Source organism: Xenopus tropicalis, chromosome 5 (assembly GCF_000004195.4).
Source record: "Xenopus tropicalis strain Nigerian chromosome 5, UCB_Xtro_10.0, whole genome shotgun sequence".
Classification (NCBI taxonomy): domain Eukaryota; kingdom Metazoa; phylum Chordata; class Amphibia; order Anura; family Pipidae; genus Xenopus; species Xenopus tropicalis.
In genome coordinates this window covers 50,051,198-50,064,493 of record NC_030681.2, presented here as the reverse complement: position 1 = coordinate 50,064,493, position 13,296 = coordinate 50,051,198, and the positions used below count along the sequence as shown (strand labels likewise).

Below are 13,296 nucleotides of genomic sequence, written 5' to 3'. Positions count from 1 at the left end.
AGTAAAAAGTAACCATAACAATAAAGCGTAGCATCACACAGCAATAGTTTTATGGCTGCCAGTGTCAGTGACTCCCATTTAAAAGATTCAGAAGAAGACAAATATTTAAAAAACTATAAATAATTCAAACCAATTGAAAAGTTGCTTAGAATTGGGCATTCTATAACATACTAAAAGTTAACTTAAAGGTGAACCACCCTTTAAACCATGCTTCATATTTTTAAATTCATTCCAGTGTTGTGTTTTCTACAGTAAATAAGTCCCATATGACCAGAAATAATGTTTGCAATAGACAAATATTACAGGGTATTTTTATAATATCACAATAATAAAGGAAAGTTATATTGGTTTAAATTTTTAATAGGATATTTTGAAAAAATGAATGAAACATATTTCTCTATTAAAGAAAAAAATATTTAAGTAGTTTTGGCAAGAGGTTGTTTTGTCAAGCCCTGGCACTGAGCACTTTAAAGTTTCCCATACCAAGGGCATAGTGAGAAAAGACAAACATAAACTAGCAACTTACAGCATAAGTGTTTCCCCCCCCCCCCCATATGGATTTTTTTTCTAGCTTTTTTGTTTTTCTAAAAATAAAGGCACCTTTCATCCTTATCCAGCATTCACCTGATTCAACTACAATAGATTTACATGAGGAACATTATTTTTTTCTGTTAGAGTTTAAATAGCCAGTTTTACTTACATTCAGGTTTTAATTAACTAAATATTACAGTCATTAAAACAAGCATGCCAACTTAAGATGTATGTACATCAATTGAAACAGCTGTAACTGCATATAGTATGTAACAGCAAAATACTCAATATCATACCCAAACCAGAATCTTTTGTGTACACTCACTCAATACTCAGAACTCAATACAAAAAGATTAAAATGCACCCCTGGAGTCATCCCATACTAGACACATTTAATATATGTTTACAATATATATATATATTTATATATAATATACATAGCGCTTAGAATTTCCAAATAAATCTTTTTTTTTCAATTACTTAGTCTAGAAAGAAAGAATGAAAAAAATAAAGAACAAAAAGGTCAAATACACAAATAATCCACAATTTCAAAGTCTAAGTAAAGAGCCACATACTGTACTTATGTCCTGTTAACAAGTGATAACATTATAAAATCTAATCATCGTCTTATGTTCATTTAGTGACATTTCTCTCCAATTTTCTTTTAGCTATTTTTAGCAGATTAGTACACTTTAGCACAATGATCAGACTATATGTGAGCAGTCAATACTTTTCCAAACAGCTCTGAGCATGCCTGTGCAACAAAGATCAGTGTGTTAGCCAATATAATGGCAAGTGTATAGATATATATATATTTATCCTATAGTTTAAAACACCACTGGATCCATTAGGACAAGAAAAGATGGAAGGTAGTAGAGGCAGGTGGTTATCAATTTTTATCACGATAACATTAAGAGGCACCGGTACTGAGTGCATTTAACCATTCCACAGTAACTAATATGGCAAGATATTTAACTGAAAACTAAATAAAATGGTCAAGAAATCGATTATGTACTTAAAGGGGAAGTTTACCTATAATGAACATTTGGTATGATGTCGATATTCCAAGATAATGGCAAATGGTCTTCATTTGCAGTTTGAAGTATGCGCTACCCTACCTCTCACTAGTGTGAATTATAATAGTGGGGCAATGTTTTTATCTTCTTTTGTATTTATGTCTCTAAATAAAAGTCCTCTCTGGTATATTTCTATGACTTCTGCATTGCTGTTAGGCTAAGTGGGGACTTTGAGACCTGTAAAGATTCAGGTTATTAATAATTTTTTAACAATGTGTTTTTTGAACAAGAACCAAAAGTAATGAAACTGCAAAGTGCCTTAAAATACCATTATCTCCATCATACAAAGCCATTTCAGTATAACTGTCCCTTTTAACACCATCCAATTACCTTGCTAATAGATTAGTATTAATTTATTGGACCTCAGAGATTAAAAAAAACAAACAAAAAAACCAAAGAAACAAAGTTGTTAGAATTGTTACCAAAAAAAAACATTCTTATATTGCTTGGCTTAGTAAAGCTACACATCCCACATCGGTTAGTTTGTCATTCAGTGGCAATAACTACGGAAATATGCAGATTACTAATGCTGGGATTCTTAACCTATTGGTTGTGACTAGACATGGGACCCTATGTTGTTCACAGTCATTATTTTTTTTGTAGGACAGTCAGCAGTAAATTAAAGGAATGCATAATTCATTTTAAACCAATTATTGGGTGTCAAAGCATATTCCCAGACATAACCTAGGCTCCTGTGAAAAAAGCTTAACAAGGTGGTATATGACTACATGACTAAGGCTTGTGATAAACATTACTTTTGCCTATTTGTTTTATTTAAAGGGCAATTCTAAGGCAATTTACAGTGAGTCTTTATTTTTTATTATTTGTGTTTTTTTTAATTTTTGTTCAGTAACTCTCCAGTTTGTAATTGTAGCAGTTATCTAGTTGTTAGCAACCAGGAAGTAGTTTGAATGAGAGACTGGTATATGAATAGGAGAGGAATTGAATAGAAAAATAAGTAATAATTAACAATAACAATAAAATTGTAGCGACACAAAGCAATAGTTTTTGGCTGCTAGGGTCAGTAAGCCCCCTTCGAAAGTTGGAAAGAGGAAGAAGAAGGTGGCAAAAATTATAAAAAATAATAAATAATGAAGACTAATTTAAATGTTGCTTCAAACTGACCATTCTGTTACATACTAAAAGTTGCCTTAAATGTTAAACACCTCTTTAATTAATATTTATGGTAACTGTAATTGTTTGCACTAAACAGGGCAAAGACTGAAACTGAAAGTAGGTCACATTCTAACCTCCAGGTTCTTATTAAGTAATTAAAAGAAGCTTATTATTTCAATACCTAACAAAGGCTGCAGCTGAGTGGTCTATTTATCTTATAAGGACCAGGAACTTACTTTCAGTTTCTTTGGCAAGCGTATTGACATAAAAACCATAGACAATTTTTTTATTAAAGCAACAGGCAAATGGCATGCTCATCAAAAGTCCTATTCATTGCTGCAAACGTGCTTGGTATACCGCCTGTTTAAGAAATCCTGTTGTAATAGTTAGCTTTATTCCAGTAATACTAGTAAAAAGTGACATGATAATGCTTGTAAAACAGCAGAGGGAGATTTGAACATATTGTAGTTTTACTGTAGAATCAGCCAAGTGATTTTGTCATTACTTTTAACATTGCTGTTCGGCATTACAAATAAGCTTAACGCAAATGAAAAACGGAGTTTCTCTTCTATGAATCCTACTTAAGGAACAGGTAGCAGACATTTTATTTATTCTTACTGAAAAAGCACACAGCTGGAAATGATGAAGGAGAAGTTCAGTCAACAGATTTGATGAAGCTTATTAATGTTCTTAATAAATATTAAAATTAAAAAGCTAACACATGGCTTGGGTTTGTGTTCAAACAAAGAGAATTAAGAGAAATTTGCTTTTTGCTAAATAGCCAATAGATGAGACGGGAAATACTTTCTCAGTCAATGCCTCAAACGAGAAATAAATATAATCGTATGATTAGTCTGAAAAAGTGTACACCTAATTTATTCACTAACAGGCTTGTTAGAGCTATTACAGAAAGATAAAAGAATCAACACATTCCTGTTGAATATACTATGATAATTTGCCACTATACTGGCCATTTCTTTTGTCCCACTAGCCACACCCCAAGATTATGGTGGAACCTAGTTTGATCCAGGCCTGCCTGGTCAAATATGCACTCCTAAAAAGAATTTGCTGCTACTGCTCAGAGGGCATCTGAAAAAACAGAACAATGGCTCCAAGCACCAGCTGAGTTCACAGCACCCAGAACAAACCATAAGTGTACAAAACAGAACCCAGAAAAACTAAAACCCGCAATACAGTTTTTGCGTCTTATCCTGATTATCGAACACAAGGAGGAAGGGAAAAAGGCCAGATAAGTCATTTCGTCGGGCATTAGTAATAGGTCTCTGTTTGATGTGGCTGGACGAATAAAGGAGAAGCTACAGTGGAACATGGTGTCATACAAAAACTTTGGCTAGAGCATCAGCTCCTGCACTGGCAATGTAGCATTTGGAAGGGTGGAATGCTACATCATGAATAGATTCGTCTGACTTCTTGCGGTGAGCTGTAAATTCCTGTATGCAGGTCTTGCTTTCCAAGTTCCATAAACGTATCGAACAGTCGTGACCTTGGAAAAGAAAAATATCAAATTATAATTTTACATCTCTAGGATTAAAATTTTGGGGGAGGGGGTGTTATAGTGCCCTAGTCTTCCACATTCTTTTCAATGGATGACAGCATCCCATCAAGACAATTAAAGCAAAGAGATAATACTTCCTCAAAGCATCATAAACACTAACTTTGAACAGAACATTTATATTTGAAAAATGTGAGGCTACAGTTGGACCAAGGCACCTTTATAGTAGTATTTATTATATAGCTTTAGTCACAGTTTCAAGCCTGGCACCTACCGGTCTGGTAGGATTTAGAGAAAACTGAAAATATGCCATCCTAGCATATAAATCATCTTAAAGCTACATACTCTTAACACCGTACTACAGATTTAACACTTACTTCCAGACATCAGGTATAATCCATTTGGATCAACTGCAAGACTTGTGACAGCATCTAAATGAGCTACCATTGAATGAATCAGTTTTCCTATAACGCAAAATGAGAAAATGAGACACAAGGGTAACATTTTTGTTTCAAATGAACATGTAAAATACAGAGAAAACAGAAATACAGAAAAGTCACAACATGAGGGCTATTTAAACAAAAAGCTTTTAGAGGGTGCAGTCTGAACCTTTTCCTAGTGTCTCTAGTAAAAAGTAAAACAACAAATAAAACTAGAAAGGGAAGTTTGAGAACAAACTTCATGTTGGGTTGAAAAACCTGAAGTCACTGAATGGGCTCTGCCCACTTTCTCTGACCATGGACCACAGTTATATAGTAAAAACCACTATGCAAAGTTTGGGGATCCTGGTTTTAATAGTGTCTGAATGGCAGCAACTTAAATTTCCCCACCGAAAGTCAACGAGTGACAACAGTGATTGGTGGTTGGTGGCTCCACCCCCTTTTTCTAACCTGGAACTGCAGTTACCCAGTGACTAACTCTGCAAAGTTTAGGGACCCTAGGATTAATAGTTAAAGAACGGCAGCAGTTTAAATTTAAACTAATAATAAGTCAATAGGTAAATTGTGATCGGTGGTTGGTGGGTGTGCCCACTTTTTCTAACCTTGAGTTGAAGTCACCCAGTGACAAACAGTGGGCACCCTGGCATAAGTAGTGTGAGAATGGCAGCATTTTAAATTTAAAGCAATACAATTCAATGGATGAAATCTGATTGGCTGTTAGTGGCCCAACCCACTTTTCCTATTTTTGAACTGCAGTACCCCAGTGACCAACTTTGCAAATTTTGGGGACTCAGGCATAAAAATTGTGAGACTGACAGCATTTTACACTTCCCCATTGTACCATTACCATAGTAAATAGGTGAAATGTTATTGGCTGTTTATTGGCTCTGCCCACTTTTTGAAACTTTTTGAAACGGCAAATACCCAGTGACTAACTCTGGAAACTTTAACATCCCTGGAATTAATATTTAAATAATGGCAACAGTTTAAATATAAACCAATGAAATTTAATGGGTGGAAATGGATTGGTTGTTGGTGGTTCCGCCCACTTGTCTAACCATGAATATGGAGTCAGTCAGTGACTGACTGTGCAAAGTTTGGGAACCCTGACATAAATAGTGTGAGAAAAGCAGAATTTTAAATTTAAACAAAAAAAAAAAAAAATCAATAGGTGAAGTCTGATTGGCTGTTGGTGGCTCCACCCACTTTTTAAAACCTAAAAATGCAGTCCCCTAGTGACCCTGGTGTTAATACTGTGAGAATGGCAGCAGGTTGAATTTCCTCATTGAAAATCAATAGTTAAAATCTGATTGGCTGTTGGTGGCTCCACCCACTTTTTCTAACTCTGAACCTGATTGGCTGTTGGTGGCCCCGCCCACTTTTTCAAACCTAAAACTGCAGCCCTCTAGTGACCAACTGTGAAAAGTTTGGGGACGCTGGGGTTAATACTGTGAGAATGGCAGCAGGTTGAATTTCCCCATGTAAAGTCAATAGGTAAAATCTGATTGGCTGTTGGTGGCTCCACCCACCTACAAAAATACAAAAAACCTTAAATGCGTAGTCACCCAGTGACTGACTATGCAAAGTTTGGGAACCCTGGCAACAAACCAATAAAAATCAATAGGTGAAATCTGAATGGTTGTTGGTGGCTCCACCCACTTTTCAAAACTAAAACTGCAGTCCCCTAGTGACCAACTGTGAAAAGTTTGGGGACCCTGGTGTTAATTCTGTGAGAATGGCAGCACATTGGATTTCCCTATTGAAAGTCAATAGGTAAACTCTGATTGGCTAGTGACCAAGTGTAAAAAGTTTGGGGACCCCAGTGTTATTACTGTGAGAATGGCAGCAGGTTGAATTTCCGCCAAATCAATAGGTAAAATCTGATTGACTGTTCACAGATCCGCCCACTTTTGGGCATCCAGCAATCATCATATTTTCATTCAGGCTGAGCCCATGACTGTGTGATTCAAGTTTGGGGAGCGTAGCCTCAAAGCTGTAAGATTGGCAGCAGTTTCAATTTCCCCATTAAAGCCAACAGGTGAAATTTGATTGGCTGTTGTTGGCCCCTCCCACTTTGGGTCATGCAACAAATGTTGCTGTTTCATTCAGGGTGACCCCATTATTATGTTATTCAAGTTTGGGGGGTGTAGCTTCAAAGTTGTAAGAGTGGCAGCAGTTTGAAAATCTTCCCTGTCAAAGTCAATGGGAAAATTGGGGGGTTCGGAGCGGCGCCACAAAAAGACGGGGGGGCGGATCGCTTAGAAAAGCACAAGCAACCTGCTCCGCTATAGGGCGAAGAAGTGTGGGGAGTTTGGGTGTTGTACCCCTAAAACTGTAGGAGGAGTAGCGTTTAGAAAATGGGGGGCGCTAAGAATAAGAAGAAGCGGAAGAATAAGCCAAAGTCGAAGAACAGTATGTTGGGGTTTTCAACCCAACATAATAAATTAGCTAGTTCGTATATAGTAGTATCCCTGTTAAAAAAAGCAAGTTTATTTTTTTTAATTTTTAAAATAGCATACTGTGTTTCACCCTTCTTACTGTCAGTGCCTAAGGGGTCCTGGACTGTTCCTTTAAAGACATGGTTAGGCCTTGCCTCAAGACAGCAGTGTGTGGCAGGTTATCAGTGGTGGCAAAAAGCTGCTATTTTAAGAACTGAATATTTGCTTTTCTAGTGCAGAAAGACCAACTGATTTTTTTGCACTTGTGATGATCCCCCCCTTGAAGCACTCATATGCGAAACAGGTAAGCGGGGGGATGTCAGCTTCCCTGGGACAGCCTGAAGGCTAGTAAAGGTGAGAATACCTATTTCTTCTTCTATACACTCATTTCTTTTAAACATAAGCTTTGTTAAGGCTGTAACATGTTATGAACAATGGGAAACCTTATTAAATGGTGGACCCCAAAAGGGTGCCTTTATAAGAAAACAATAAATTCACTTTCTCAAATGAACGGCATAAAGAGGCACATGAAGGCAGAGTGCTTTTACACAGGTCATCAAGCTCCAAAGGATGTTTCTAAAATCCTCGATTTACAACAGGGGTACATAAATATTTATAATACATAATTTTTAGTGGGGTATATTACACAAGCTATAGCACTAAGTAACAATTACAGATACAGGTATCGGACCCCTTATCCGGAAACCCATTATCCAGAAAGCTCCGAATTACGGAAAGCCCGTCTCCCATAGACTCCATTATAAGCAAATAATTCAGAATTTTAAAACTGATTTCCTTTTTTTATGTAGAAATAAAACAGAACCTTGTAATTGATCCCAACTAAGATATAAATAATCCTTATTGGATGCAAAACAATCCTATTGGGTTTAATTAATGTTTTATTAATTTTTTAGTAGACTTAAGGTATGGAGATCCAAATTATGGAAAGACCCCTTATCCGGAATACCCTTGGTCCCGAGCATTCTGGATAATGGGTCCTATACCTGTATATATTTTACAGGCTACTGATGGCTCTTTTGTATTATGATGTGATACAGCTATTCCTGGACTTAAATAAATTAAGTAATACTCATGAAAAGCCTGTGTATAAATGTTGCAGGTTTAACCATGTTTTGTTTTTATTTTTAAATCCCGATTGACATAACTCTTTCTAATTAGTCTTTGTGTGGAAAATACATGGAACCAGAGTTTGACCCCAGGGAGAAGAAAGTGGGGAACACTACGCTATAATAGTACTGCAATTCATGGCTTAAAGGAGAAGGAAAGGCTAAGTCACTTGGGGGTGCCAAAATGTTAGGCACCCCCAAGTGACTTAGAACGCCTACCTTGTACCCCGGGCTGGTGCCCCTGTACGGAGGGAACAGCACCAGCCCGGGGTAGCTGCCGGCGCTTCCTCCTTCCTCCTCGCATGCGCCGGCCGGCGGATTTCGCCGGCAGCGCGCAAAGGAAGGAGGAAGCGGTGTCTACAGGTGCCCCGGGCTGGTGCTGTTCCCTCTGTACAGGGGCACCAGCCCGGGGTACAAGGTAGGCGCTCTAAGTCACTTGGGGGTGCCTAACATTTTGGCACCCCCAAGTGACTTAGCCTTTCCTTCTCCTTTAATAAGGACTTAGTAAAAGTAACATTTACCTGTGTTGTTATCATAAAACTTTATATGACGGTCTTCATGAGCAGTAATGCTTATTGGAAGAGTTGGATGACTGATTACTCTGTTTATCTGGAAAGTCGAATTAACAGCTAAAGAGAAGGAAAAAAAAATACAGAAAATTCTAAATTAATGAAGGATAAACCTGGATGCAGATGAAAATTAATAGGGATGCATGGAATCCAGGATTTGGTTCGGGATTTGGCCAAGATTCAGCCTTTTTTATAAGGATTTGGCCAAATCCATGCCTCTGGACAAACTGAATCCTTAAAATCACGTGACTTTTTGTCACATAAACACTGAAGTTGAACATGCGCAAAGCGCACAGTTCTGTTTCACTTTTTCCTTATCTTAATTTGCATATGCCAATTAGGATTCGGATCTGTATTTGCCGAATCTTTTGCAAAGGATTCAGGGTTCGTGCATCTCTACAAGTTAAGGCGGCCATACACGCACCGATAATATCGCAGGAAACCTCGTTTCGTACGATATTCGGTGCATGTATGGTATGTCGGCGAGTCGACCGATATCGCAGGAAGCTGCTGATATCGGCCGACTTGCCGATCTATCGCCATAGAAGGCGCCTGACCAAAATCTCCCTTCAGCGGTGAATCAGCAGAAGGAGGTAGAAATCCTATAGTTTCTACCTCCTTACCTGCCGATTCAGCCCTGAATGGTGTGTGGCGAATCTGACGATGTTTTGTCAGATCGCTACGTGTATGGCCAGCTTTAATAAATGTGTTTACTGTCAAAAAAGAGGAATACCATAATTCAGCAAACTTTGGCCCAAGACTTACTAAATACATCTGACGTAAGATAAGAGAAGCCCCCATTTCAGTTTACAAATACCTGTGTCTATGCATGATTCTAATGTTAAAACTTTCTGATGTGTCTCCATGTTAAAGATGCTTGTGTGTCCACTGTTAAAGGAAGCTACCAAGTGGGCTGGATCACAGCTTACAAGGTCCACAGAAGAAGGAATTCCTAGTTCTTGAATGAAAAGTATAAAAGTTAATATTGAGAAACAGCAGCTAATAACTCTTATTCAAGAAGGCAATAATAATAATAATGTTTAGACTGATGTATTCCAAATTAAACATAGGGGCTAAATTTTTAAAAATCATGTATTTTCTAAAACAAGTAAAACATAGTGAGGTTGTATAGAAATCAATAGGAATATTCTCTAAGAAATATTTTCCCAGTTCATTAAATCATTCAAGTTTTCAGCCTCATTTAAAATAAATGAAACAATGTGATTCTCACTTGTAAGAAAATATTCTGTCACATTTTCTCTAACAAAGGGTACCACGCCAAAAAAAAAAAAAAAAAAGAAAGGTCGCTTGCATTTTGTCTGCGTTTGCCGCATATAGAAGAGGCAACAAACGATTCGCAAGGCTACTTGCTTTTAGAGTTTGCATATTTATTACATTTTGTTTAAAATTATGTTTACTGGCAGCATGATACATTCCCACTGGATTACTAAGTACAAATATACCTTGCATAGTAGAAAGACTTACAAATATATACAAGTAGTATTTGTAGTAGTTGGCACCTGCCAACTCTGCACTTTTATAGCAGCTACAAAGATAGGGACACTTGACAGTAATGCAGGGAGGGCGGGGTTTGTTCTTCTTTTCCATAAAATATTATACAAAAAACACAAAAAAAAAACTGAAAATAATGTAAAGAATCCATCAACTACTTTAAATGTTAATTGAATTACCTTGGTTTTCATTGAATGTGCTTAATGCAGGAGAGACTTCAGCAGCATTCCAGATTCGTATTGTTCCATCTGCAGAGGCTGACAATAAACGTTGATGTACTGCACTATAAACTAATCCCCAAATAGAATCAGAGTGGCCCTCGTATGCTCCTCTCAGAACAGTAGGGTCTGTTTTTAAGGGGAAAAAAAAAAAAAGCAAACATTCATACATTCAACAGCATTATTCTAGACACAGGGACTTTAAAATTGTCTCTCTCTCAAAACTTGCTTTGCCTTAAAGGGGACCTGTCACCCTAAGAAATAACTCCAAATTATTTAGCAAAATAAACTTTACTTACACTATATAAATAATACAAATCTTGTTTCCTTCAGTCTTGGAATTACTCAATCAAAGCAAGCAGGCAGGCACCATTTTGTGGACACTGTTATGAAGACAAGCTTTGTATCATGCCAAAATCTTGTTTATGTGCCAGAATGGGGGACCAGATGCCTATGCCCATGCACTGGCTACACAATTAGATGATGAGGAGGGAGGGGAAAAGTGAGATGTGCACTGCCCGCCTCTATGCCTAAGGCATAGAGGCGGGGCAAGCAATGTATGATTGACAGCTGGGATTTTTAATTGCCTTTATAATGGGTTTTGATGTGTTAATATAAACATGAATTTGGGTTTCATGTTTAATTTTAAAAGGACTTTTATTATACAGCTTTTTATGTCTGGGTGACAGGTCCACTTTAAGATTCTGAATGCCATAATGAACTTGCTCAGCATCACACAAAGTCGCTTCCCTTAAAAGATAATGCTAGTACGGTACCTCAAAATAATTAATTTGGTTTTACTCCTCAACCATTGTCCATTAGCTCATTTGTAAATACCATGGAATAATCGTACACTGACTTATTAAAGCAGCACACTAAACAATTTCTAATACACATTAAACAATATCCAATATTTCAGTTGGATATGGTTATTTATTAACACTTTACAATCTGTGCACTTCTTTAATTTGCAACATTGTTTCAAAAGTCGGAACTGAAAGGCATAAACAAATCCTGAGAAACCAATGGGGTTTGGGAGTGGAAAAGGCAATATACTGGTCGTTATAGCAAAGGCTGTGTTTACTTCTCCTTTAATAGCCAATGCACTGTGTTGTGATCTCATCAGCACTGAGAAGAACAAGGGGCATATGTGCTTTTTAAGTTTGTTTTTACCCATTAAACAGAAAATTTGATTTTAAAAATTGTGAAAAAGTGCATGAATATGATGAGTTTTGATGTCCCTCTGCTGCAAACTGCTAAGTTTGTAACATACCATAAGAATCATATGGATCCACGTTGGAGTTAGGAGTATTCCAGCTCTGGATAACACCATCTGTTCCTCCACTGTAACACTGCTCCCCATTACTGCTCATTACTACACAAAGTACTGGGCCCCTGGAAAGGATAGGATGCTTATTTGAGTAATTAATTAAAAACACGAAAAAACAAAATTCAACGTTGAGTAGAAGATAAAAATAACCTATCAGCAATTACTTCTGACAATTGAAAATATTGCTTGCAAGGTGATACTTAGGCGCAGTCAAATAACACTAGTTCTAATCCAGTACAATGTCTAGCCATTCTAGATATTTTACTGCCTTACCTTAAAGAGCACCTATTGAGGATATCAATATTGAATATTAATGACTCTGCCATCCTTAAAGTTAATTTGAAGGTTAAAACCCTTTTAATGAGAGAGTCTCCCTACTAGCTCATTATGCATGTGGCATCAACTCATCAATGGCACGGGCACAAGCACATTAAATTGGCGCAGTGTACTGATCACACGTCTGCCACAAGCGAGAGATACTAAACACTGATATATGATTTAATAAGTCAAATCAAACTTGAATTAATCTTAGAACATGTTCAATTTGAAGGCAGTCATGTGCATAAATTATGGACCTTTGTTACACTGCGGTTCAAGCGGATAAATACAACAGGCACCAGTTTACCATGTTAGGAAATACCTTAATATAAAAGGGACTAAAAAAACATATATTTCAAATATAGTCTCTTCTTTGAAAAGTCATTGGTGTATGATGCATTTAATTTAATCAATGCCTAAATATTTTACTGCACAGCTATTAAAAATTTCTCTTAATCTTTAACTTTACCCATTACCACAAATATAAACGGTGATCTAAATAGAAACATTAGCAAAAAAGAAAACCTTGTTTCTTACCTGTGCGCCCTGAATGTGTAAATTGGTTCTATATCAAGGGATGTACTCCTAAAAGAGAAAAAGTGTAATTTATATATGTAACTGACTTGTCTATTTTATAGTTTTTTTGCAAAAATTATTTGAGTGTAATAAATGGCCATAAACTGGTCAACCCTCCACAGTATCTGACCAATCAGCCCTTGTGCAAAAAGGCTGGATACTATATGGACTGGTCATAAACATGGACAACCACATTCCATCTTTCCATTTATTTGGGCTAACAGCCCAAACTGCATGAAGTGAAGAGGAGCTACAACCAACAAGGTGCAATGGAAGAAAGAAATTGTCAGTACTGCCTAGGACACACTATGGTAATAAAAATCAAAAACAGTGCATAGTTTAAGCACAAACATACTTTTTTGCTGGAGCAGTCTTTTGGAGATTCCACATTTTTAAAGTGTGGTCTTCTGATGCTGTAATAAGCACTGGCTCTGAAGGGTGGAAGGCGAGGCCACGTATGCCATCAAAGTGACTTCTCAATGTGAATTTAGGGTTCCATGTTTTCCTTAACGCATCCTTATTGTTGGCAATC

General features: G+C 37.0%; 1 protein-coding gene across 3 annotated transcripts in view; it reads right to left on the bottom strand.

Moving 5' to 3' along the window:
- Positions 1 to 252: 252 nt before the first annotated feature.
- Positions 253 to 13,296, bottom strand: part of strn (striatin) — a 67,244-nt gene continuing 54,200 nt past the window's right edge. For 2 of the 3 annotated variants that reach the window (XM_012962812.3, XM_031901572.1), the window contains 8 exons: positions 13,120 to 13,295; positions 12,726 to 12,773; positions 11,814 to 11,935; positions 10,502 to 10,669; positions 9,628 to 9,768; positions 8,763 to 8,870; positions 4,614 to 4,700; positions 253 to 4,227 (listed from right to left, as the gene is read on the bottom strand). In XM_012962812.3, coding sequence (XP_012818266.1) covers positions 4,058 to 4,227; positions 4,614 to 4,700; positions 8,763 to 8,870; positions 9,628 to 9,768; positions 10,502 to 10,669; positions 11,814 to 11,935; positions 12,726 to 12,773; positions 13,120 to 13,295 — 1,020 coding nt within the window. In that variant the 3' untranslated portion in view covers positions 253 to 4,057. 3 annotated transcript variants of the gene reach the window in all.